The sequence below is a fragment of the Bacillus rossius genome, chromosome 1 (genome assembly GCF_032445375.1).
Source record: "Bacillus rossius redtenbacheri isolate Brsri chromosome 1, Brsri_v3, whole genome shotgun sequence".
NCBI lineage: Eukaryota > Metazoa > Arthropoda > Insecta > Phasmatodea > Bacillidae > Bacillus > Bacillus rossius.
Window position 1 is genome coordinate 232,377,247 of NC_086330.1, and position 26,844 is coordinate 232,404,090.

Here is a 26,844-nt window from a genome sequence, read left to right on the forward strand (position 1 = left end):
TATTGATGCTGCTGCAGAAAATCCCCAGGATATCCTACGAACACTAGAGTCTATCGAGTTTATACTGCCTTACATCCAAGTGAGCACGGTACAATGTATCAAGATACTGAAGAACGTAGAAAATGGCAAGAACATTGACGTACCGTTCAGATTCTGGAGCATGGAAACTTATCCTGGCTAGCCTCAAAGTCAGCGTATCAATTGAATAGCTAAGTCCAGCTTCACTACAGAATATCCAAGATACATCATTGTCAGGCTTCAGACTGGAAGACAGCTTAATGCAGGAGTGAGCCCCTCTCCGTATTCGATAACTGTAAAGTTCGCAATGTAAAAAAAAAAAATTCAGATAAATCTACCTGTACGTTGACACAAACATAGACTTTGAAAACAGAATATCTTCTCTCGCATGTTAAATGTTTGCCAAGTTTCAGCAAGTGTTCTATGGCCGCGGAATGTCGCCAATACTGAGTCCCGACAATTTCACAAGGCTCTGTTGTGTTTGAAATTTCAAAACAGGACGATCGAATAGATTCAAAAGTTATCATATTATAGCAGAGTTAAATTTAAAAAAAATTATTTAAATTTATTTATTTAAAGTTGTGTTGTTTTATTTCTTAAACCTGTCACTGTTTATAATTAATTAAAAGGATACTTGATTTTTTTTGGCATTGAGCAAAAATTTAACTAACACAATAAATTAATGGAATCAATCAATATTTTAATGAGTGATTTTTGTTATAAGTTTAGGAATTTTTTCCGAATTTTAAACTAATTAATTACATATTTTCAAGATCCCAAAAATATAACGCAGGTCAAGTTAATAAATAATTACTGCACTCTAATAGGTAAAAATTAAACTAATATGGTGGCAGCGCACTCTATCAGATGGACACAATATGTCGGATCCAATATGACGACATCCTGAAGACGAAAACAAGATGGCCGCCATGATGTTATACTAGGTGATGTAATATATTCCTTAGCATTTGTGGTGGAGGAGATCCGGTGCCTCGTGGCTTCCGTGGAGGAAGGATCTATCGTAATTTTTAACCCAGTACCTTTTTATAAATTTTATTATCACAATTTGGTAAAGTAAATATTTGATTAATTATAAAATGTTTCTTGTTTTTTCTAGCTTAAATACCTATTGTCAAGATGGCGGCATAACTTCATAATTTTAAAATGGTGGAATCGTGTTTATTGAAATTTTCTTATATATTTTTTTATAAATTTTGACATTTTCCCCAAATTTTTAGCTTAAATATATTGTGTGGTAACGATAAATACAAAAGTTACAGGAGTGGGGCGCCAGATTTCATGTCAATGTTATATAATCCATAATAGTGGCAAAACAAAATGGTGGAAAGTTTTATAATCCAAGATGGAGACTCCAAACTGGCAAATAGGGTTAAGGTCAAAGGTATAGGTCAAGGCCAAAGGTCGAGGTTAAAGGTCAAGTTCATCCAATATTACCGCAGGTTGGTTGGTCGTTGACCCCACCACAACCTGAAACCTGCACCAGAAGCCCCAATTATATACTACTAATCACTTTTTGTCCAACGTTTTTATAATTATCATCCAGCATCTTGTTTGAAAACAAGATATATAAATAAAATTTTATTGCTAAACATATCTAATTTTTTGGTTATTATAAGCAATATATAAAATATTATTATAATCACTATTATTTTGTCTTTGAATTATTTAATTATTGCTAAAATTTAAATATCTAATAATATAAGTTTATAAATATAAATAAAATTGTATATGTTTAAAATAAAAATATTTGTAAATATATATTATTTATTTTAAATTTAAAAATCATGGACTGCAGCGAGAATCGAAACCCGAGCGTCTGGTCAGGAAACAAGTCCGCTGCACCGTTGGCCAGAGTGAAACATAACTAGTACATAAATCTTGCTTAAATATTCAAAGTTTTTTTTTCTCCAAACTGTCTGGTAAGTGCCCATTGTTATTTAAAGGGGTAAACACGCTAAACACACAGAGTCTCGTCTCAAAGTGATTCCCGAGTCGTGCCCTCCGCTTGTCAGTTGTAGTTAGGTTAGGAGAGAGACAGTGGACGCAATGTGAGTGGCGCTGTGGCCCGCAGCGGAGCGCGCCGACGAGAAGCTGCACCGCCGCAGCACGGTGCGCATGGGCATCCGCGTGGTGCAGCGCGCCGCCGTCCCCGGCGCCGAGGAGGCGGCGCCGCCGCACGGCAGCGTGGACAAGCCCTTCCTGCTGAGCGACGGCCGCGTCGAGCTGGAGGCGTCCCTCGACAAGGCCGTGTATGCCCACGGCGAGCCCCTGCTCGTCAACGTCGCCGTCAACAACAACAGCAGCAAGACCGTCCGGCGCATCAAGGTGGGTCCCTCGTCGCTTTCTGCTGGATCAGGGCTAGTTCATTGTCTCTTTGTGCAATATCAAGGCGAGTTCATTGTCTGATACATAACAGCGAGTTCATTGTCGCCGTATTCTAATTCATGGCAAATTCATCGCCACGGTATGCTAGATCAAGGAGAGTTCGTTTTCACTGTGTACTAGTTCAAGACGAGTCCTTGTATTGTCTGCTATATCAAAGCTGGACAAACGTCGTTGTCTTTTACATCAAGATGATTTTCTTGTAACTGTCAGTTATACCCACGGAAGTTCATTGTCATTGTATGCTAAATCAAGTCGAGTTCATTGTTACTGTACACTTGATGAAGACGAATTTTTTTCACTTTTTGCTGTATCAGGTCTAGTTTCTTGTCACTGTCTGCTATATCAAGGAGAGTTCATTGTCCCTGTCTGCTATAAAAAGGCGAGTTTATTGTCACTGTATGCCAGTCAAGGCCAGTTGATTGTCACTATCTGCTATATCAAGGTGTGTTCATTGTAAGTGTGTGATAGATCATGCCAAGTACCTCGACACTGTCTTCTAGATCAAGGCGAGTTCATTGTCACTGTCTGTTATATCCATGGGAGATCCGTGTCACTATCTACTAGATCAAGGTGAGTGTCTCGTCTTAATCTGCTAAAACAAGGTGAGTTCCTTGTCACTGAATGCTAGATCAAGATGTGTTCATTGTCACTGTCTGCTATATCACGGCAAGTTCATTTTCAATATAAGCTATATCAAGGCGAGTTCATTGTCAGTGTATGATTCATCATATCGAGTTCATTATCTCTATATTCTAGATCCAAGCATGATTATTAATTTTGAATTAAATATTTAAGGTTACTTCTTTGACACTGTATGCTAAATAAAGTTGAATACTTTGTTTTTGTCTGCTACATCAACATGTTCATTATCACTGTAGGCTTGATTCAGGCGATTTTATTGTCACTGTCTGCTATATCAAGGAGATTTCATTGTCACTGTATGCTAGATGAAGGCGTATTCCTTATTATTTTTGCTATGTTAAGTCGAGTTCCTTGTCACTGTCTGCTATATCAAAGAGAATTCATTATCATTGTATGCTAGATCAAGGCGAGTTCTTTGTAACTGCCTGAAATATTAATGTGATTTCATTGCCGCTTTTTGCTATATCAAGCCTAGTTCATTTTCACTCTCTACTAAATCATTCTTTTTTCAAAGTCTCTGTATGATAGATCAATGTGAGTTTACTGTCGCTGTCTGCAATATCAAGGGTAGTTCATTGTTACTGTCTGCCGTATTAAATTGTGTTCATTGTCACTATCTGCTATATCAAAGTAAGTATCAAGCCACTGTCTGCTAAGTCAAAGCTAGATCCTTGTTACGGTATGCTTGGTATAGGTTAATACCTTTTTAATGTTGGCATGAATAAGGAGAGTGCCGTGTTACTGTCTGCTAGGCCAAGATGTGTCTCTTGTCAATGTTTGAAACGTATTTTTTCTACAGTTTAAAAACAAATTCTTTGTCACTTTGAGCTAGATCGTCTCTGTTGGAAATAAAGTATGAGTTGTTTCTCAGAATCCACTGTATCAAGGTAAGTCTCAGGAATATAATTAACCCTGAGGCACAAAGCGCAAGCAAGCCGTAAAGCAACTGTCATAAACACCTGCCATTACTTACACAGTTGGCACATAATTGAAGTACAAAATTAAATAATAGCACATTATACGTAGGAGTTCCAATGGAAAAATGTGTGTGTGAACTGTGCAAGTAATACACAAAAATATATACTAGTCTACATTTGTTAGTGATTTTTTTTTGTTTAATAGGGTTATACCACGTACAGATTAAGGCGAGGGACCACTTCTGGACCACTTAAATAATGACTCAGTGCTCATAAATTTGAGTAATGAGCGTGACGCGACTCCGATTGTGGACACAGAGGATCACTAGCCTGCATACACAATAGCTCTTTTAGGTAGATTTTAAAGAAATACTACCTATTGTAGACGTTACCATTGTGCGAATTCCGGAAAAAATGTTTATAGTTTTTCATTTTATGGTCCATAGACCACAAAACATCGTCAACTCCAAAGTTTATAAACATTTATATATCTACATATATCATAATTTTGGGGACATGATAACTTCCGATATTTTTCACAATTCACTTCCAAACTGATGCATAAAATCTTTTTAGTGGAAAATCTCATACGAGTTCGTTAATAAACAATATCCGACCAAAGGTGTAGAAATGGGAAAAATCGCTCTAACTGCCATAATACTGGGGGGAAAAATCCGTTTTAATGTATTATTACTAGTAGGAGTAATACCCAAACATTTTGTCTGAACAAGTTGTTGATACCACCAACCATAACTGCAAGGGTTTGAAAAGACAAGGGTTGTAGGACAAAAGAAATAATAACTCCCATCGTATGTAGGTACAACATCTAATTCGAACAAATTGTGTGTTAATATTATTTTTTATCTAAAACATTTTTCCGAAACAATTTTTAATTGGATGAAGGGTTTGATTGCTGCAAGGGGTTGAAAAAATGACGGGGAGAATTAAAAAACATAACTCCCTTATTAGGTACAGTATCAAAACCTTTAAATCGTTTGTAAATTTTATATTTTTTAACTAAAACTTTTGTCAGAAACAATTTTTTTATAATACAAACTATTACTGCAAGCGTTGGAAAAACCTGGGGTTGAAATAAGAAAATAAGTAAAACTTACATACCATGTACTCTATTGAATTTATTTTTACTTTAGTTTAACTTTCTGAATATTGTTGAAATTTTGTGTCAAACATAAATTTTATATCACAAATAATTACTGCAAGGGGTGGAAATAACATAGTAGAAAGACAAATATCATTAATTTTTTTATTATATATACTTTCGTAACCATTATTATTTATTGTAAATCTCCTAAAATTTATCTAAAACCTTTGGCTGAAACAACTTTTGATGAAACGAACTTTTACCGTAAAACTAGGGGCTGAAAATAAAAATAACTGTTTCTTAGTATCAAATTCGTCGGGATTTATTAGTAACCATTCTAATATAACCTTATACTTCGGTCAAAAACAATTATATACGGGTACGTATTGTTATAAGGTTTGAAAACTAGTATTTGGAGAAAATAATTGCGTAATTGCCTTATTAGGCATAATATGTAATTTTTTTAAGATTTTAATCTAGATTTATTATGTTAAAAATAGTCCAAATATTTTCGCTGCATGGAATATGAGAAAATGTTAAATCTTAAATTTTTGAATTTTGGCGAACATATAGGATGTTGTGTAGCCTAAATTATATTCTTAAAATGTTCCAGGAGTTTATAGAAGTTTCCAAAATATTTCCAGAAGATTTAGGTACGCCTGTAGATTGTGCTGAAAGGTATTTTTCGTACTTTGTAATGTTAACATTAGTGTGGATCTGTTTGAATACTAAAAAAAGAGCGCGCGTAACTCAGTATATGTTCTAGAAGTGAAACCTTTTTTACGATGTACTTAAGAGTATACTCTTAAGTATATCGTAAGGGGTTAAAAAGCAGAAAAATAGTAAGAGAGAAAGTAGCCAATTTTCTAAGGAAATATTAATTAACCAAATAATTACTCACTTTGATTATTAAAAAATAAATATAACTAACTTTTCAAACTCTCACAACATTAAGATAATTTGTTTATTAAATATAAAAGCTAGAATTTATTATAATAAATTAGTTTATAAATTAATTTTATATTATTGTTACGAACCAGACCACGATGCCAGGTTCGGAGCAGGTTGGCAGCCCTGCACGGTCACGCTGACGTAAGGCATGCCACGCGCACATAGCCGGATTACAAGGGTCGCCATTACACCCCTCCCCCCTCAAAATTAAACACATCGTCCTGCCTCGGCGCCGTTATCTATCGCTGAGCGGAGTAGTGTAGAATAGGGGCTCCGGGCCCAGACTTAGGCTTATGGAGCTGGAGCTGACCAACCTCTCTGACATCATGGCGGCCATCTTGAACTATGACGTCACGGCGGCCATCTTGGATGACCTTTACTTTGATATTGAGCTTTTACCCCGGCCATTTTGGATCCGCCATCTGGGATCCGCCATATTTAAATCAAGCGCCCCTCTCACAAATGCTGTACTTTTCGTTTGCCCACCATCTTGGACCTGTATGATGTCTACAATGCACTTTTCGTCATAGCCGCCATCTGGGATTCTAATGAGATGTCCACCATTTTGTATTTGATTTTACAGTTATTTTTTTCGATTCTGACACCATGTACACCAATTGGTTTTCGTCTGCTGGAGACCTTCATCTTGGACGTCGACACATCCACCATCTTGGTTTTTATTTCTGTCTCGATGGAGGCTGCCATCATGGATACCAACATTTTTGTTTCTGCTGTTTACTCCTAGAGAGCGCCAGCATCGCTCTATCTCATCACATAAGGTCGATGTTCAATTACCTACCAGAGCTGTTACGGTTTTTATCGCCATATTATATTATATTAATTCTTTTTTACAAAATACATTGGATTCCCTGTACTGTGTGTTCATTCCACATCCTGTGTATGTACTGAGTGTACTGTTTGTTCATTCCGTGTCCTGTGTGTGTACTGTATATTCTGAGTATTCTGTTATTTTGTTGAATGTTTGTCGTATCGTTAAATGCGCGTAGTCAAATCTGTAGTAGCTCTGAAATTTACTAGTCCAAAAGCTCTTTGTCTTGATAAAACATTTTTCAAGGATTCTTGGTTCTCTTGTAAGCGTAAAAACATGATCCGTTGGTCTAAATGCATGTAATTCACTTTATCGATATTTTAGGTCTGACAGTTCGAAGTCTTTGTCTTTACTGGCTTAAATATGTTATAATATCTATCGACGAAGATAGTCATGTGGTTCGGAAATGTCTGGTCTATAAGACTGACATTGTTCATGACTTGGTCTCGTGGTTCGTAGACACCCGGCCTATACATATAGAATTTTACATGAACTGGTAGGAATGTATTGTAATTATCGAAAAATTATACCTGCATATTAGAGATAGCGACAACGTATTTAATTCGTTGGACAGGGATATGTCTAGTGATAATTTTTCGTAGAGTGAATGATTAATAAACTCCACGAAAGGTAATGGGAAAAATAATTAAAAATTTATTTTAATCTTTATTTATCCTTATCACTGACCGATAATCAGATCAAGGACAAGAATCTATCGCACCTATCATCATATTAATAATTGAATTTTATGAAAAAATTTAGAATTTTCCAGAATTCCTATGTCAATAAATACAAATTTCCAAGATGGCATACATAACATCTTACTGAAGGCTGGTATACTAGGAACCTAAACTGCCGATCAAGGATCTAATGAAGGACAGGAAACCACCAATTCAATCAGTAAATTAATGAGTGATTTTTTTGATCGATTTTGAACTTTCATCCGAACTTATAGATACATTATTACGAATTTTCAAGATGGTGCACATATCGTTTTATAGGAGGCTGGTTGGCTAGGAAACTAAGCTTCTTTTAGGACTTAACACCATATTTCATTGAATAAGAGTATTTTTACATAAACTTATTTTTTTTTGCATCGGCCAGTGATCGAACCAAGGACAGAAACTAATCGAATTAATCGGGATATAATTGCAATTTTATTTAATGAATTTTGGAATTTTTCCCGAATTTATAGATGAATAATTACAAATTTCCAAGATGGTACCCAAATGTCAAGATGGCGGGCACCACAGTTTTATAAATTATTACTGTACTCAGTCGGGTAAAAATTAAACTAATATGATGGTAATGCACTCTAGCAGATGCCATGTGTACTACATGACACTAGCGCTCCTTGTATCAATTACTGAAAACAATATGGCGACAGCACTCTCTAGCAGACGTCATGTTTGTTAACTAGAGCTCCTGGTATCAAGTACTGAAAACAAGATAGTGGTTTTGTCTCGAACAGATGATGATATTATTCCTTCAAATTAAAAAAAATTACAAGTCTTAATATGTATGTAATTTTTTATATACCTTATTTAATTCTCAGTCTGGTTAATGTCTCGATGGCCGTGCGGTTAAAGGCGTATGTTTTCCAACCAAGAGGTTAGAGCTGCGATGGTTCGAATCCTAGTGCTTCCAAGGTATTTTGTAAAAAAAAAAAAATTTAAACGGTGATAAGGACCATAATTGCTCTGGTAGGTAATGGAACATCGACCTTATGTGATGAGACAGAGCGACGCTGGCGCTCTCTAGGAGTAAACAGCAATAACAATGATGTGGTAACCAAGATGGCAGCCTCCACTGGAACAGAAAAAACCAAGACAGTGCACAGAGAAAAACGTTTGTCTAAATCAAACAAATATTTATTTATATATGGCGAAACAAATATTTACTTGGTGGAACAAAATATTTTGTTAGTTTAACCAAACTCGGTAAGTAACAAAAATAATTTGTTACACCTAACCATATATATATTTGAGTTGACAAAATCATTTTGTTTTTGGTTCAACAGAATCTTTCATACTACAACAGATTTGTTTGAATTAACAAAATAGATTTATTTCGCCATATATAAACAAATATTTTGTTGAGGCAAACAAACCTTTCTTTCAGTGTGGATGTGTCAACATCCAAGATGGCGATCTTCAGCAGACGAAAACAAAATGGTGTCAGAATCGAAAAAAATATTACTGTGAAATCCAATCTAAGAAGGCGGACGATTTCTTAGAATTCAAGATGGCGGTCATAACGAAAACTGCAATGTAGACGACATACACATCCAAGTTGGCGGGCATAATGAAAAGTGTAGCATTAGTGATGGCAGATCCGAGATGGCAGATAAAAGATGGCGGATACGAAATGGCCACCGGGGTCAAAGGTCGTCATTCAAGATGGCCGCCATGATTTCAGAGAGGTCGGTCTGCTCTGGCTCCACAAGCCTAAGCCTGGGCCCGAAGCCCCTATTGTACACTACTGAGCGGCTTTGGGAATTCCGCGGGCCACCGCGTGAGCGAGCGACGCTATAATCGACGCTTCGGGCGTCGGGTCGCGCGGGATGACTGCTCTCGTCAGGGCTATAAGGGCGCCACAGACTACTTAAGCAGGGACGCCGGCATTCGCGGGAGTTTCTTGGGCGAAGAGTTCCGCGAGGAGTGCGGCGAGAGTTGCGCGAATAGTGCGGCCCAGAGAGAAGTACGGAATGTGGAACTTGACAGACACTTAGTGTGACTTTAGTACAAACAATTTTAAGTGCGAGTAATTGGTGATTAGGCATTTTTAAGTAAGATTATTTATTATTAATGTAAATATTAGTTATAAACTGAACTATGAAAAAACATAATTGGACTATCCCTTACGAACCCGTTAGTTTTTCCCCCACATTATATAAGTCGTAACATTATGTATAGGTTAGCTGTTATTGACAATTCTTAGAGATTGATTTTGTTGTTCTGCAAATATCGCGGTACAATTGAGTTATAGTGTAACATATTCTGTCAATAGGCTACATAGACGTAGTGCAATGCATTTATAGGAATTGATAATGTTTTACCGTCGAATGAATGAACAATGACAACATATCCACTGCTCCACGGCGCGAAAACTAAATGCAAAGACCGACCTCAAGATAATTCTTTACATTATAACCATATTTCCACAAAGTGAAGATATAAACAATATTCCATGCACGTAATTTGTTTAAACCTTTTTTTTTAAACTAGCAAATACTATTTGGACTTAACATTTTTACGTGCTCTTGGGATGATAATTATAGTAATGTGTGTGATTTAGTTAACTAAACAATAATTTCTAACAAATAATTACCATTTGAAACTAAATTGTGAAAAGCATTCTAACCGCAAAAATAATTTAGTTAAACATCTAAACCAATATTCCTATAACACTATTTAACAATGCTGTTTTACACAAGTAATTAAAATAATATGTAATTGAAAAAAAAAACACCTTTTTCTTGCGAATATGGCGCGTGGCTCGGCGCACAACAATAAGCTCAAACCCCGTTGAGTTCCCTCTGCCCAAATACTCCCTGACTATATGCCAGCAAGTCGGGAAGCGTGAGGCGCAAACGGGTCCGAGCCGCTGCGACCCGCCTACCCTGCAGCACGACAGGGTTCAACGCCACCACGTGGAGCCCGCTCAAGGGATCGAGGCCCGACCAGTTCTCTGCATCGCCTGCAACCTATCTTCCATCCTTTTTGCGTCAGAAATCGGTTCACAACAATGTTTCACGAAAACGTTGCACTAAATATCGGCATTGAAATGTTACTTTCATAGAGCCCAAAGAAATTTCACTTAAAAAATTATATCTTATAACTTATTTATTTTTCCTCAAAGTTTAAAGTTAAAGTTTCCTTAAAGTTAAAGTTTAGTACTCACGATTTTCATGAAGATAAGGAATTTGTCCTATGCCATGACTTAAACACAAACTCGGGCCTCTCCCGCATTCAGTGCCTGACGACCTTCGCATCGTGAACTCGTTTCCTCCGAGGGGCAACTACTCTTCCCAGAGTGAGCACCGCTCAGCCACTCATGCCGGCTCAACAGGCCTCTGCCACACGTTCAAGAACGTTTCGGCCCGCCCTACCCAAATGTCGTAACCAGGGCCTGGGCAAGCTGAGTCGTGGCACGCTAGCGTGGCCCGCACTACTTATGCCACACGTAGGAATGTGGTGCGCTCGGCGTCACGTAACCGCTACCGAGTTAAGCCACCGTGGCTGTAACGCCCACTCAGTATCCAAAACAAGGCACACTAGATTTGAAAAAAAGATATTACTAGATAATTCTGAAGCTTGACAATATAAACAATAATATGTCCATTTTTTTAATGTATCTCCTACGACACCCAGTTTTGGAGATTATTTTTTATTTAGTGTAATTTGACACACAACATATTTAAATGCACAATTTACTAAAAATCGTGGCATCGAAAGTCGGAAAAACAAATTACCATGGTACGTTTTAACTGCATGCACGAAGTGAGTGTGCAGTAACAAATATTTTTTGACAGTCCTATGGGCCCAACGTATTTTGAACCGCACATCTTGTACACTCTGATTGCATCTTCCATTAGTATAAGGCTATGTTTTCGTTTATGTACTTAAGTTTGGGTACTGAAAATTTAGAACCTAATAAGCCCAGTACACACGAGTCTCTTTATTGAACAAAACACACAGTACTGGTTTATGGCTCATGATTTTTGTTGGGAAGTCCAATGCAGTACAAATATATTTTATGTACGTATTTGATTATGTAATTAAACCAGCTGAGTAGTAGCTTATATAATAGGGCATCCGGGGACAGGCTTCGCCAGAAGGAGACGGAGCAGACGACCGCCATCTTGGAATGTGACGTCATGGCGGCCATCTTGGATCATCTCGACTTTGACCCTTGACCTTGACGTTCAAAATTTGCCAAAAGTGACTCAGAAATGGACAAAATTGGCCAAACATCGCCCAATTCCACCGAAAATTTCAGTTTTTAAAACAAAAATTCCGCCAAAGTTAAAAAAATTTCAAAAATTAAAAATTTATTATTTATAGGGGGGAATTCCCGTTTTGAGTGAAAATTTCCCATTTCGGTCATCAAAAACCCAACCTTTTTAAAATTATTTAAAGCAGCGTAAGAGTCCTAAAAGAAAGCCTCCATATTCCGCTTCAGCCAGCTTGTGAACTTCTTTATTTGTTGAGCAGGGATAGAGTTCTAACACAAATTAGAATTTTGTGTATTTTTTTTGTTTGTGGTTTTTTTATTACTTTCATTCTTTTTTTATTTTTTGTGATGTTGATTTAATAAAATGTGCGTTAGTTTTCTCCGTGTGATCCTTCTTATTCCAGTCATTATTTTGTTGGTTTCTCCAAGTTCTTTTGATCATTCATGGTGACGTTTCTGTTGGATTTTCTCCGTGTGATCTTGGTTATTCCTGACGAGACTTCTGCTGATCTTCTCTAAGTGCTTCTGGTTATTTTTGAGGAAGCAATCTCTGCATAAATTTTATTTAATTAATGAGTCATGCAATTTTATTCAGAGTTTCGTATAGAATACTGCATTCCTCTTACTGAATGAGCACTTACAATATTGAAATCAGGTGAAATACAAACAAAAAACATCCATTACTCAAATATATCATAAGACAGCTGAGAAGCACTATCATACAAGACGAATTTCCTTCTCCTGGATGTCTAGCGAAACCTTCCTTCTCTTGCGACCGTTAGTGAGCATCACGTATTCCACATTAAAATAATAATAATTTTTACCTCAACACAACACGTGGCGACATCTGTTGACAAGAATCGGGACTACTGGCAACAAGTTATTTGCATGAGATAAATTAACTCTCACAGCTGAATAGAGCAAAAGACAGTCAGAGCTCTGTAGTCTCATAACCTCGTAGACTTGTAGCCATGTAGTCTCGTAGCCTCGTAGACTTGAAGTCCTTTAATCTCGTAGTCTCATAACCTCGTAGACTTGTAGCCTAGGTAGCCTTGTAACCTCGTAGCCAGTTGAGGCCTTGCAGTCTTGTTATCCTGCAGTCTCGTAGCTTCGTAGCCTCCTAGTCTCTTAGCCAAATAGCAGCTAGGCCTAAGAAACCTGGAGCCAAAGACAGCTGGAGCCAAAGAAATTTGGAGTCAATGACTGTTGGAGCCAAAGACTTTTTGAAGCCAAAGATTGTTGGAGCCAAAGATTGTTGGAGCCAATGACTGTTGGAGACAATGACTGTTTGGAGGAATTATATTCTATCGTAAATTTTGGTTCGTTTCCTACTGATTTTAATGTTCGTGAAAATGTACGTCCTTTTCGTTAAATGTACGTAGTCAGGTCTGTATTATCGTAACCTACTGATGAGATCGTATCACACGAAGTTAAATTTTCATCCAAATGCACTTCCTTTTAGTCAAATGCGTGTCCTGTGTGTGTGTGTGTGTGTTCATTGTGTTTACTATGTGTCCATTGCATGTCCATTGCGTTTCCAGTGTGTATTGTATGTTAATTGCGTGTCAAGTTTGTGCATTGCATGTTTTGTATGTACATTGCGTTTCCAGTGTGTGTATTATGTGTAGACCTACATTGCATGTACTGTGTGTGTACATTGTGTCCATTGTGTCTCCAGTGAGTCTACTGTGTCTGCACTGTGTGTCCATTATGTGTACTGTGTGTATACTATGTGTCAATTCTGTGTATAGTGTGTTCTTTTTTTTGTTGAATATGTGTCGTTTCGTTGGATGATCGTTGTCAAATCTGTAGTAGCGCTGAATATTTACTGTTTTAAAAACCTTTTGGTCTTGATAAAATATGTTTCAAAGATTCGTGGTCCTTAAGTAAGCGTAAAACATGTTTCGTAGGTCTAATTGCTTGAAATTGATTTCATCGATTTGAAGTGGTCGGTGCGCGTCACTTGAACTTCGCGCCGCGCGGCGGACTTCGGCGCTCCTTCCCTTCCTACTTTCCCCCCCCCCCCTTCTCAACGTCCAGTGCTGTGTCTGACTTCCCCTCGTGAGGTGTCCGCGCATGCGCGTGGCGCCCTCTTGCTTAATTAAAACTAGGTGTAATGCCTTGAAGGCTCTTCTTGTTCGTTAGCACACAGTCGGTGCTGGTCGTGATTTAAGCATGTAGTCAGATACTTGCTTTAGAGAGAGAGTGTGACAGCGGGGAGAATGCACGTAAGTGTTGTAAGGTGGTGACCCTTACAGTAATGTAAACGGTACTTGGTAATAGCTGTACTATAAATTCTTATTTCGGCCGTCACCGTCTAAATTCTATTTGGCATTTTTTGTTTTCCTTGATCGTTTTTGTATTAATACCATGCATAGTTTGTTTGACGTTTCTCCCCGTCTGGTCTACAGTCTTCGTTAGGACTTGTTTTTACGTAATGTATTTAATGTATTAATTTGTGAGTTTTCTTTTTATATCATGCTTTATCATGCTTTACAGTAAGCTTATACCGCCTAGTGTAGGTCAGGCCGCGGTCGCCTGCATGTTCATTTGACGTTTTTTGTATTCTCTAATGAAGCATGTCTGTGTTCACGACATTCATTATCCCTGTGTGTAAGCGTTAATACTTAATGGTAAAATTTCTATCCATCAAGTATCTATCAAGTGTCTATCATGTATTGTATTAAGTATTTAATCCTAAAGAAAACATGGATATGTGTTCACGTATTTTGCCGTGGCATTTGTACCGCTAATTTTTCTTGCTATCAGTATTACTCTTGTATGTGAAAGAATGATAAATTTGTATAAGGTTAACGTGAGGCTTTTGCCCAGGATTAAACGATATGTATTTAAATTCACTATTTGCTACTTTAACCTTTGCATCCATCCTTGGCTATAATTGTTAGATTACCTTTTTGAACACTATTTACTCAGCATAATTTATTCAGTATTTTTAAGGATTGTGTTACACGCAGTTGAAGGTTCACGTGAATGTACTTCACCTGTTTACACTTTCCCATGAAGCTCATGGAAGCCTTCAACTGCGCAACTCTGCTTGTGTTATGCTGACTATTAAAGTGTTTGTTTTTCTCTTTTGTCTTGCATGCACCATGGGGTCACCGGTCACGGGATGGGTGTATCGTCTGCGCCGTGACGAGCTGGTTCAAATCCTCTCCGAGGAGGGCGTTTCCTTCGAGGAGGGCGCTACTGTTGCTGTTTTGAGGAGCCTACTCGTCCAGCATGTTCGTAACTCCTGGGAATCGGCTGATGAGGTACCGTCTCGGCAGTTCCCACCCCCTTCTGGCCCCGCCTTGAACTCAAAATTTAATACAAAAATATTTTTTTCTAACCTTAAGCTTCTTCCTCGGCTTGATAGCTGCGAGCCACGAGCTGTTTTGGATTTTTTAAGTGCGGCATCACGTCTTGAAGGGCTTAAATTAGTTAGTGAGGCAGAATTGTTAAAGGCCCTGCTGAGTCTCTGTGGAGCCGCATTTTTGCAATTACTTACTGACGCAATTACTCAGAATCTTTCTTTTGCTCAGTTCAAAAGCTCAGTTTTGCAATTTGCCTGTCCTCCACGTGTGCTTGAGAGCTGTAAACGAGACTTAGTATTTAGGTTTCAATTGCCTAACGAGCCCACTCTTCAGTTCATTAATTCCGTGGCCAATTATGCGGCCGTTCTTAATTTAAACCTCACAGAAACGGAGTTAGTACAAACTATATTAGGGAATGTCTCTCCGCTTGTGCTTCAACATAGCGCCATGCTTAGTCCTCCCACAACTTTGAATGCTTTACGCAAGTGGAGCTCTGAAGTGGAGAATCGCTTGCTCGCAGTTAGAAAATATAAGGAGGAATTCCCCATTTCATCTTCATCGCGGTTTTATAAGCCTAAAAACTTAGAATTTCAGCCTGCTGTGAATGTTTATTCTCAGTCTGCTCGTGCTACGCGCGCGCCGCAGCTCGTTGATTGTGCGGTTAGTGTAACCGAGCCCCTTGTTGGCTCCGGCCGCGCTACCGACAGGCGCCCCCCTCCAACTAATGCGCCCGGCCTTAAGGCCAGCCGGTCTAGGTGTGCCAACTGCGGAAAGTTCGGTCACGCGGTGTCTGAGTGCACGCAGCCCGCTGTGAGCCGTGATTTACGCAAATGCTTTAGGTGCAACCGCGCAGGGCACTATAGGGATCAGTGTCCGGGAAACGGGCCCCGATCGGGCGTATGAGCGGTCGCCGCGATCGTCGTCAGAGAAAAGCCGCCTTTCATAAATTTCACAATTTTGTTCATGTTAATTTGTTTAGTGATATTGTCCCGGCTTTAGTGGATTCCGGAGCCACTCGTTCTTTGTTGAGTGCTGATTTTTTTAATTCCTTATGTAATAAATTTCCTGCATTGCGGAGCCGTGTGACTACGTGCCCTGACGTCATTATTTGTGTAGCTAACGGAGAAGTAGTACGCGCTAACATGACAGTTGAGCTTCACATTAAAATTGCCGGATTTTCCTGGAACTGGCATTTTTACATTATTCCTGGTTTGTGTCATTCACTTATCCTTGGTCTGGATTTTCTGGGGAAAACTCGTTGTTTGATTGACGTGGCTAATCAGCATCTTGTTTTTGGCTTTCACCCTTCATTAAAAATTAAATTAATTCCGCAGAATGCCGCCCCTGAAGTCATGTCTTGTCCTGACATGAGTGACATGACCTTCAGAGACTCTCTGATTTCGGACGTTTTCAGTCGTTATCCTGACGTAATAAATAGTCGTATAGGTAGGTGTGATGTATTGCCCTATAAGTTTTATTTAAAGGATCGCACGCCTGTTAAGGCCAAAGGCCACAGAGTATCACCCCCTAAACTACAAAAAATGAAGATTATTGTCGATCGCCTCATGGAAGCTGGGGTCATTGCCCCATCTATTTCTGATTTTAGCTCGCCTACTTTTCTAGATCCTAAAAAGGAGGCTGGAGAATTTCGCTTGGTTCACAACTTCAAATCTCTCAATGATAAGGTCATTCAGGACTCTTACGAATTACCGATGGTAGAAAGCGCTCTACAACACCTAGGAGAGGCAGCCATTTTTCCGTCATCGATTTGAACGCCAGTTTCCATCAAATCCTCTTGCATCCTGATTGCCGTAAATACACCGCATTTTCTACCCCTTGGGGACAATTTCAGTTCAATAGGGTGCCTATGGGAGTTTCATTTGGTAGTCAGGCCATGAGCCGCGTGCTGGACCATATTCTTTCTGATTTAAAGTATAAATTTGTCTTTAACTATATTGATGATATTATTGTTTATAGCGCTAGCTTAGAAGAGCACAAACAACATCTAACTCAGGTGTTTGACCGTCTTCGAGCGGCTGGGTTAACTGTTAATCCTGACAAACTTCGTTTGGCCCAGGACCATGTTAAGTTCCTTGGTTACATTATTTCTAAGGGAAAGCTCATTATGGACCCTGACAAGGTTTTACCCATAGTTAATTTTCCGCCCCCTAAAAACATCAAGGGAATTCAGAGATTCCTAGGCATGACAGGTTACTATGCACGCTTTATACCGGACTATGCTGTTGTCTGTGGTCCGTTGAATAAGCTGCGCAAGAAAAACACAGCCTTTGAATGGGGTGACGCGCAACAGAAAGCCTTTGATAATCTTAAGGCCCTTGTCTCTTCTCCTCCCGTTTTGATCCTTCCGGATTTTCAGCGTAGGTTCGCACTTCAGGTCGATGCGTCTAGTATTGCTCTGGGAGCCGTCTTAGGTCACCTCGAAAATGATAGATTACGCCCCATAGCTTATGCAAGCCGATCGTTGACAGACGGAGAAAGGCGTCTCGGCGTGTATGAGAAGGAGGCGCTTGCATGCTTGTTCGGCGTTGAGAAGTTCGCCTCGTACCTGGACTGTCAGGAATTTGACCTGTACACTGACAATCAGGCGCTTAGCTGGTTATTTAACCACCCTAACCAGCTAGGAAAATTAGGGCGCTGGGTGTTACGGCTGTCCCGCTTTAACTTTAAGCTACACCATCTTAAGGGTAGTGACAATGTGGTCGCTGACACGTTGTCACGGATGTTTACCCCTGAGGAGTTTGACACCAGTGCCTTGCCAGTATCTTGTTCTGAGCCGATTAGTGCCGCGGTGTGCAAGGTCTTCCCAGAGTCTTTTCTTAGTATCCGTCATTGTCAGAAGGATGACCCGCTGTGCGTTCACATACGCAGGGATTTGCATCATGGCACTGTTTCGCTCTACGTAGAGGAACAAGGTGTAATTTATTACACAGGGAAGTCTGGCAAGCAGAGGAAGGCAGTGGTTCCTGCCTCCCTTCGTCCGATGGTTCTTAAGTACTTTCATGACTCATTGTTGGGTGCTCACTTGGGTATCGAAAAAACGTTCCGCCGCATCAGCGCGCATCTGGCATGGCCCGAACTACGTGCAGACGTGCGTCACCATGTGAGGTCCTGTGTTGACTGCCAGATTTCTAAACCCCCGAAATGTGCCAAGGTTGGCCTGTATTGTGCGGATCCCCCGGTTGCTCCATGGCACGTTCTGCATATGGATATTTTTGGCCCCCTTACACGCTCCAAAAAGGGAAATATTTGCATTCTAGTGGTTCTGGACATCTTTTCCAAATTTGTGTTACTACTCCCCTTAAAAAATATGAAGGCGACTAGTATTGTTAAAGCCTTAAGAGAGCAAGTGTGGAAATTTTTTGGTGCTCCTGCTATGATAACCTGTGATAATGCCCGTTACTTCCGGTCTGTATTATTTAAGGAATTGTGTTTTGAATGGGCTATTAAACCCATTTACAGTAGTCCCTATTGCCCCCAGGGTAATCAGTCTGAACGTGTAAACAAGGTGCTTAAAGCCACTCTTACTGCTTATTACAGGGATGATCAGTCGTTGTGGGACAGTGACCTTGAATTCATCAACGTGGCGTTTAATTCTGCTGTCCATATGGCGACAGGGTTTCCCCCTTCCATCCCCTTCATGGGCCGTGAGTTGACCCATCCTTTGCTTAACTCCTGGGGACTGCCGCCTCTGGAACTCGCCTCTGACAGTGATTCCCTGGAGGCCATGCTTGACGATGTGAGTTGTAATCTTAAGAAGGCCCACGAGGCTGTAGCCGCCTCTTATAATGCTACGCGGAGACCACATGGTTTTGCTGTTAATGACTTGGTTCTCTTAAAGAATTTTAAATTGCCAAAACTGGCTGATAATGTTAATTCAAAATTGATTTCTGCTTTTGTTGGGCCATTTGTGATTGATAGATTTTTGGGAGACAACACGGTCCTATTGCGTAACCCTTCTGGTTCTAGAAAATATAAAAAGGCCCATGTGGGTCAATTAAAGAAATTTCATCAATAACCTTTTTTTTTCTTTTATTTGGACTTAGTTTTTTTTTGTTGTTGTTTGGGTGTTCGTGTTTCCTTCTCTTTTTTTTTTTTTCCTTTCCTCCCACCGATGCTCCCGCCACGCCCAGAAGAGGACTTCGCGCCGCAGCGCACCCGACGCTCCTCGCCCTGCCCGAGATAGCGTGACCGCAGCCGCCCGCCGGGTTCGTCGTGTCTGCAAGGTCACTTGCTTGCTGGGACGTTGGTCGCCGTCACGTCACCGATGAGGAGCGGTGGCATGGAGTCGCCGCCGTCTCCTGCCCGTGAGGGGCCGTGACGCGTGCGGAGACTGACTCTCCTGCAGCGGCCGCTTCGGATGGCCCTGCCTGCCAGGCGTCTAGCGTGGGCAGGCGGTGGGGACGCCCGCCGTTCTTGCCCTGGGTTCGCGCTGGGGGAAGGCATGCTGTTCCTGCTACTCTGGGATGAAGAAGATGCTGTCCGAATTTGAAATTATTAGGGACGTCCCGTACTCTAAACTTTCTCTTCAGCGCTGAAGACTCTTTATTTCTGTGGATACACTGAGAATCCTTACTAGGTGTCCTACACGAAAAATTATGCCAGTCATGAACTCACTTCAAGAAATTGTTATTTAGAAACATTGGTTGTATTTGTATACACATAGACATGTGTTGAACTCACTTCAAGAAATTGTTATTTAGAAACATTGTTTGTATTCGTATACACAGAGAAATGTGTTGAACTCACTTCAAGAAATCGTCAGTTAGATATCAAGAAATTGTTATTTAGAAACATTTGTTTGTATTTGTACACACATAGAATTGTGTTGACTTGACATTTGAGTTACTATAAGAGTTGTGACCGGACCTGCAGTTCCTCGTGTCCTTGTGACTTGGTTGGCGAGGCTCGCGGTTGCGTTCGTCAAGGGTGGGGGAGTTGAAGTGGTCGGTGCGCGTCACTTGAACTTCGCGCCGCGCGGCGGACTTCGGCGCTCCTTCCCTTCCTACTTCCCCCCCCCCCCCCTTCTCAACGTCCAGTGCTGTGTCTGACTTCCCCTCGTGAGGTGTCCGCGCATGCGCGTGGCGCCCTCTTGCTTAATTAAAACTAGGTGTAATGCCTTGAAGGCTCTTCTTGTTCGTTAGCACACAGTCGGTGCTGGTCGTGATTTAAGCATGTAGTCAGATACTTGCTTTAGAGAGAGAGTGTGACAGCGGGGAGAATGCACGTAAGTGTTGTAAGGTGGTGACCCTTACAGTAATGTAAACGGTACTTGGTAATAGCTGTACTATAAATTCTTATTTCGGCCGTCACCGTCTAAATTCTATTTGGCATTTTTTGTTTTCCTTGATCGTTTTTGTATTAATACCATGCATAGTTTGTTTGACGTTTCTCCCCGTCTGGTCTACAGTCTTCGTTAGGACTTGTTTTTACGTAATGTATTTAATGTATTAATTTGTGAGTTTTCTTTTTATATCATGCTTTATCATGCTTTACAGTAAGCTTATACCGCCTAGTGTAGGTCAGGCCGCGGTCGCCTGCATGTTCATTTGACGTTTTTTGTATTCTCTAATGAAGCATGTCTGTGTTCACGACATTCATTATCCCTGTGTGTAAGCGTTAATACTTAATGGTAAAATTTCTATCCATCAAGTATCTATCAAGTTTCTATCATGTATTGTATTAAGTATTTAATCCTAAAGAAAACATGGATATGTGTTCACGTATTTTGCCGTGGCATTTGTACCGCTAATTTTTCTTGCTATCAGTATTACTCTTGTATGTGAAAGAATGATAAATTTGTATAAGGTTAACGTGAGGCTTTTGCCCAGGATTAAACGATATGTATTTAAATTCACTATTTGCTACTTTAACCTTTGCATCCATCCTTGGCTATAATTGTAAGATTACCTTTTTGAACACTATTTACTCAGCATAATTTATTCAGTATTTTTAAGGATTGTGTTACACGCAGTTGAAGGTTCACGTGAATGTACTTCACCTGTTTACACTTTCCCATGAAGCTCATGGAAGCCTTCAGATTCTTATGTCTGACAGTTCGAAGCCTTTCTTGACTGCTTGAAATATGTTATATTAGCTATTGACGAAGAAGGTTTGTGGTTCGGAGACGTCTTGTCTATATGTCTAACATTGTACATGACCTGGTCTCATGGTCCAAAGATACTTGGTCTTTATGTATAGCATTGTACATGAACTGGTTGGAATATATTTCATGCATCGAAAAAAAAATAGACTTTAGTGTTAGGCAACGCGACAACATTTTTAATCCGTCGGACATGTATCACGTATAGATTATTTTGTTCGTAGAGAGAATGATTATTTAACTCCAAGAAGTGTAATACGAAACATTATATAATTTGATTTTAAGTTTTAGTTCCTTTTATCACTGGTGGAAAATCGAACCAAGGATGGATATGAATTGAAACAATCATTATTTGAATAATTGATTTTTTAATGATTTTTGGAGTTTTTTTTTGAATTTTTGTTAAGTAAAAACAAATTTCCAAAATGGCGGGCATATCGGCTGACTGGAAGCTGGTAGATGAGGAACTTAAACTGCTTTTAGGATTTTGAACATTATTTTGTAAAGAAGTATTTTTTGTCTAAATTAATTTTTTGCATTGATCATGTATCTAACCAAGGATGTGAATCAATCGAATCAACTATTATTTCTACAATTTTTTTTTATGAATTTTGGAATATTTCTAGAATTTCTAGGTAAATAATTAGATATTTCCAAGATTGCAGTAAAATTTCAAGATGGCGGGGGCTCTGACAATATATAATTACGGCACTCTATCGAGTGAAAATTGAACTAATATGGCGACAGCATACTCTAGCAGACGAAAACAAGACGTCGACAGCGCAACCTAGCACACGAAAACAAGATGGTGACCTCAAGCTGACGAAAACAAGATAGCTGCCTCCAGCTGACGAAAACAATATGGTGGACGTGACATCGTACTAGCTGGCGATATATTTACTTTGGCATTAGTTTTGGGAGGTTGGTCTGTCGATGCCTTCGATGGAGGAAGAATCTGTCGTATTTTTTTTTTTTGTCATCGCCGGTTCCAACTGAGGACACCATGGTGTAAGTGCGTTTTTTAATTAAATTTTTTTTTTTATTATTTTAATTTTTCCCGAATTTTTTGTAACATAATTGTAGATTTTCAATATGGTGGCCATGACATAATCCAGGATGGCGGTAGGTTTTTTATTAAATTGTATATTAATTACATTGTTATTATTTTTAATTTTTTCCCCGATTTCCTAGTATAAAAAATACTGATATTCAAGATGGCAGCTTAGCGATAATTGTAATGGTTACATAACAATCCAAAATGGTGACTATGGCATCTTATGATCGAGTCATGACCTCAGCTGCTTATAGTGCCTTGCTTTTAGGATTCTTAAAACGCTTTTTTTGGAATTTTCAAGCCGTTGGCATTTTTGAGGACTAAAATGGGAACATTTCCCTCAAAAAGGAAATTTTCTCCTCTAAATATGTAAATTGTTTATTTTTGAAATTTTTTAACTTTGGCGGAATTTTTGTTCTAAAAACAGGAAATTTGGGTGGATCTGAGCGAGTTTGCGGAAAATTTTGGAAAATAATGAGTCATTTTTGGAAAATTTTGGCAAATTTTGAAGAGCATTATCAGTTCAAAGGTCAAGTTCAAGACCATCCAAGATGGCCACCTTGACGTCTCAAAAAAAAGATGGCGGTCGGCTCCTCCGTCTCCTCGTGGCGAAGCTTGTCACCGGATGCCCTATTATATACTGCCTACTACACAGCTGTAATAAATAAGCTTGTTATTTTTTAGGGGTGTGCGATTACTCGAAGTTACGAGTCGAGATGAGTTTTAACTGCTCAGCCGAGCCTAATTTAAAAACTCGATAAAATTCTAGAAATTTACTGTTTGGTCTAGAAACATAATAAAACAATAATGAAACATCATTAATACAAACCTGGAAGAAGCTATGATTCTATTTCTATTAATATATTGTGATGCTCGTGTAGCGCAGTTCAGTAAAAACCGAGATTATTTAATGCAGAACTGTTTATAAAGGCACTCATTCAGCATGCACGCTTAAATGTTCTTGCTGTTTCATTATTATTAACGATGAAGATAATGAATTATTGAATTTGCTGGCGATGGTGGCTGATTTTACATAATCTCGTACTGTATTTACATTTTTCGTTTTTGTTTGGACGTATTTGCGGATATTAAGTGCAACATCATAATTTTGTTTACGTTAACCTATACCACAAACATAAAAATATAACTTCATTGCCAATGCCATACTAAAATTTTTGCAGAATTTCCTGCAGTAACACCGGTTTCTTAAAATGGGCTTCAAATATTATTTTTATTATAAATATTATTTACATAGTTCTTCACTGGAAATTTTATAAGCGTACAAATTACGCATCAATTTTACCGTCCACCTAGTTGAACATAATAATGGTGCATCTGAAGTGAAGATAAATAAACAACGAGTGACGAATAAACACGGACGAAGCACCATAGTTACAGCACAAACACAATTATTAGCATTTAAAAAAAATACCACCAAGATTTACAGTTACTGTATAAAAACCATAATTCCATATGTATAAACACCATAGTTTCATAGTTAGTACAGAAACACTGTAACTACCACAGCTGCACCATAGTTACCGTAAATTACCTTAGATATATCGGGCAAATGAAATGCTGCTTCACCCACTGAACAAAGCATAATATTATCGTACATATGATCTGAATATTATTGTACCGGGCGTGTAGTGTACGCAATAACGAACTTGAATATTTAAAATAGCGGTAAAATAATAGTGTAAGAGTAAAAAATTGTTTTTATTTTAATGTCCCAAATTTACAATATAAATGTAATGTCTTTAACTGCAATGCAACTGGACAAACATATTTGAGTCCTTGTGTTTCACAATATAATTTGATAGAGTTTATTGTTTATGTTACTTATAGGTATTAATTTATTACTGATTTTTTGTAATATAAATTCAAAAATATAACCGAAATAGAAATATACAGTTATAAAATTATTTTGTAAATATAAATACTGTATTTAGGGACCGTAGGGTATTATGAAGTTAGCACTATGATAGTGAGTAAAAAAACCATCATGAAATACAATGTACAGTATGTACTTTTGAACCACTATTTTCTATTGTTGGACTTAAAAGGAAAATAAAAAAATAAATAAAAATGACTACTAGACTCAAAAATACTACGGTATTTGCACTACTCGTCTCGTGCACCCAAATTAATTTCGTCTTCTAAAGCTGCTATAAATTATTTCCATGAGTTTTAACTAGACTTGCAAAAGAAAGATAGTGGAAGGGTAATTATAAAATCCATGAAACATTTCAAAAAATCGGTACAGTGAAATGGCTAAGAATTATGTAACAAATTATATACCACGTGAAAGAAAAACTTTCAAAGTTTTTTTTTTTTCACTAGTTATAAATGTTCAATGTGTCCACCTTGCGTCACACGACACACATCTAATCGATAGTCCAATTCTGCCCATAGCCGACCCAGAATATCAGGAGTGATGGTAAGAGCAGCTGCTACGATGCGGTGTCTCAATTCGTCAAGGTTCTGTGGTAGAGGTGGAACATAAACACTATCATTGATGTATCCCCACAAGAAAAAATTGCAAGGTGTTAAGTCCGGTGATCGTGGTGGCCACGGGAGTAGCACTTGGTCAGCGGCCGTCCCACGGCCCATCCAGCGATGTGGCAACGTTTCATTCAGATAATCTCGTACCACATTGTGGTAATGAGGTGGAGCACCATCTTGTTGGAAGATGAAGTCCCTGCTATCAGCTTCAAGTTGTGGCATAAGCCACAATTGCAGCATGTCGAGGTAGGTGATACCAGTGACAGTTCTCTTAGCAAAGAAGAAGGGGCCATAAACTGTCTTGTTTGACATGGCGCAGAACACGTTAACTTTTGGCGAATCTCGGACGTGTTCGAGAGTTGCATGTGGATTCTCTGTCCCCCATATGCGTGTGTTGTGTCGGTTGACTCTTCCTGAGAGTTGTAAAGTGGCTTCGTCACAGAAGATTAATTTGCTTGCAAAGTCATCGTCTTCAAGACGGTTCTACATGGCAATGCAGAACTATAGTCGGAGCAATTTGTCATCGTGGCTGATGGCTTACAGAAGCTGCAATTTGTACGACTTCACTCTTAATCGCTTACGAAGAATTTTCCACACTGTTGGCTGAGGGATGTTCAATTCTGCACTAGCCCGATAAGTTGACTTCTTGGGACCCCGCACCATCACATCCCGTACACAATCCACTGTCTGTTGTGACACGCCTGGCCGACCCGACCGTTTTGCGTCGCACAAACAGCCATCTTCCTCGAATTTATTGTACCACTTCGTTATGCTATTGTAAACTGGTGGTGTTTAGTTTAAACTTGCCACGGAAAGCTCTTTGGACACTCACTACCGATTCGCTACGGGCGTATTCAAGCACACAAAAGGCTTTCTCTGCCTGGTTCGCAGCCATTTTCAGCAACTACATGCACTAGCGCCCCTGTCGGTTGTTTTTTAAAATAGCTTTTTGGCGCTACATTCAAAAAAACTTTGAGAGTTGTTCTTTCACGCGGTATATAATTTGTTACGTTATTCTTTTCCATTTCGCTGTACCGATTTTATGAAATGTTTCACAGGCTTTAAAATTATCCTGGATATCCATCTTTATAATGCATTAGCTAGTATGCGTGTGCTTGTGTACTTTTCGTTACAGAGTAAGAAATATTTGTAAAGCTACACATTTTTTGAAAAGTTGTATTTTTTATAATTACAAGAAACGTAACAGTAGGATTGAAATAACAATTAAAGTAACCAGTGAATACTATAAAATTTAAACAGAGACAAGTAGTGTATTAGACTTTCGTTGAGTCGATCCCTTCCCGGAGGGAGCGACCCTATTGAGATTTTGGAACTTTTTTCTTGTATTGTGCTAGTGTAAGTGATTGTTTTACCATTACAAACCATTCTTTACAACATTACAAAAAAATTGAATACAGATATTGCAAATTAGGGTTGGGCTAAAACAGATAATTGCGAATACCTAACCTGTTTCTCTGTTCTAGTTACTGAGTGATAACAGGTTACTGAAACCGTAAATACATCTTTATATAAAAGCAGAATTAATGTTTTTTACTATAAATATGTTGTAGAATTTATAGCAATTATTTTGTTATTTTACAATAAAAATTTCTTGGAAACTGGTTTTTCAGAAATTAATTATGTAAAGTTACAAATTTTTAGGTGAAAATTTACATCCTGTACATTAATATAAGAATCACAGGATAACGGCTATACACTTTCATCGACTCGCGGGCCCACGCACGGCTGGGATTCATAAACTTCACACAAAAGAATTTTAAGAATATTAAAATTTATCCTAATATTTAATTTACAAAATCACCAAGACCCGATGTTTATATAACCAAATTTTTATACGCAAAATATTAAACAAGGAAGAGAGAAACGAAGTGGGCTAGTGTAAAAAATAGTTTATTATTTTTATACATATTTTTTACCAATATACATTTCCTTTAAAATATCCGATAAAGCTTTAGCAAAACCAAATATATACAGTAAGCTGAAACTGTTATAGATGGATAACCTAAAC

The 26,844-nt window shown here is 38.7% G+C and overlaps 1 protein-coding gene across 1 annotated transcript in view; it reads left to right on the forward strand.

The window, feature by feature from the left end:
* LOC134546166 (arrestin homolog) overlaps nucleotides 1-26,844 on the forward strand; it is a 522,610-nt gene that overhangs the window by 424,764 nt on the left and 71,002 nt on the right. The window contains exon 5 of the mRNA XM_063388746.1: nucleotides 2,111-2,364. Within this exon, the coding sequence (XP_063244816.1) occupies nucleotides 2,111-2,364 (254 nt within the window). The remainder of the gene's footprint in view (nucleotides 1-2,110; nucleotides 2,365-26,844) is intronic.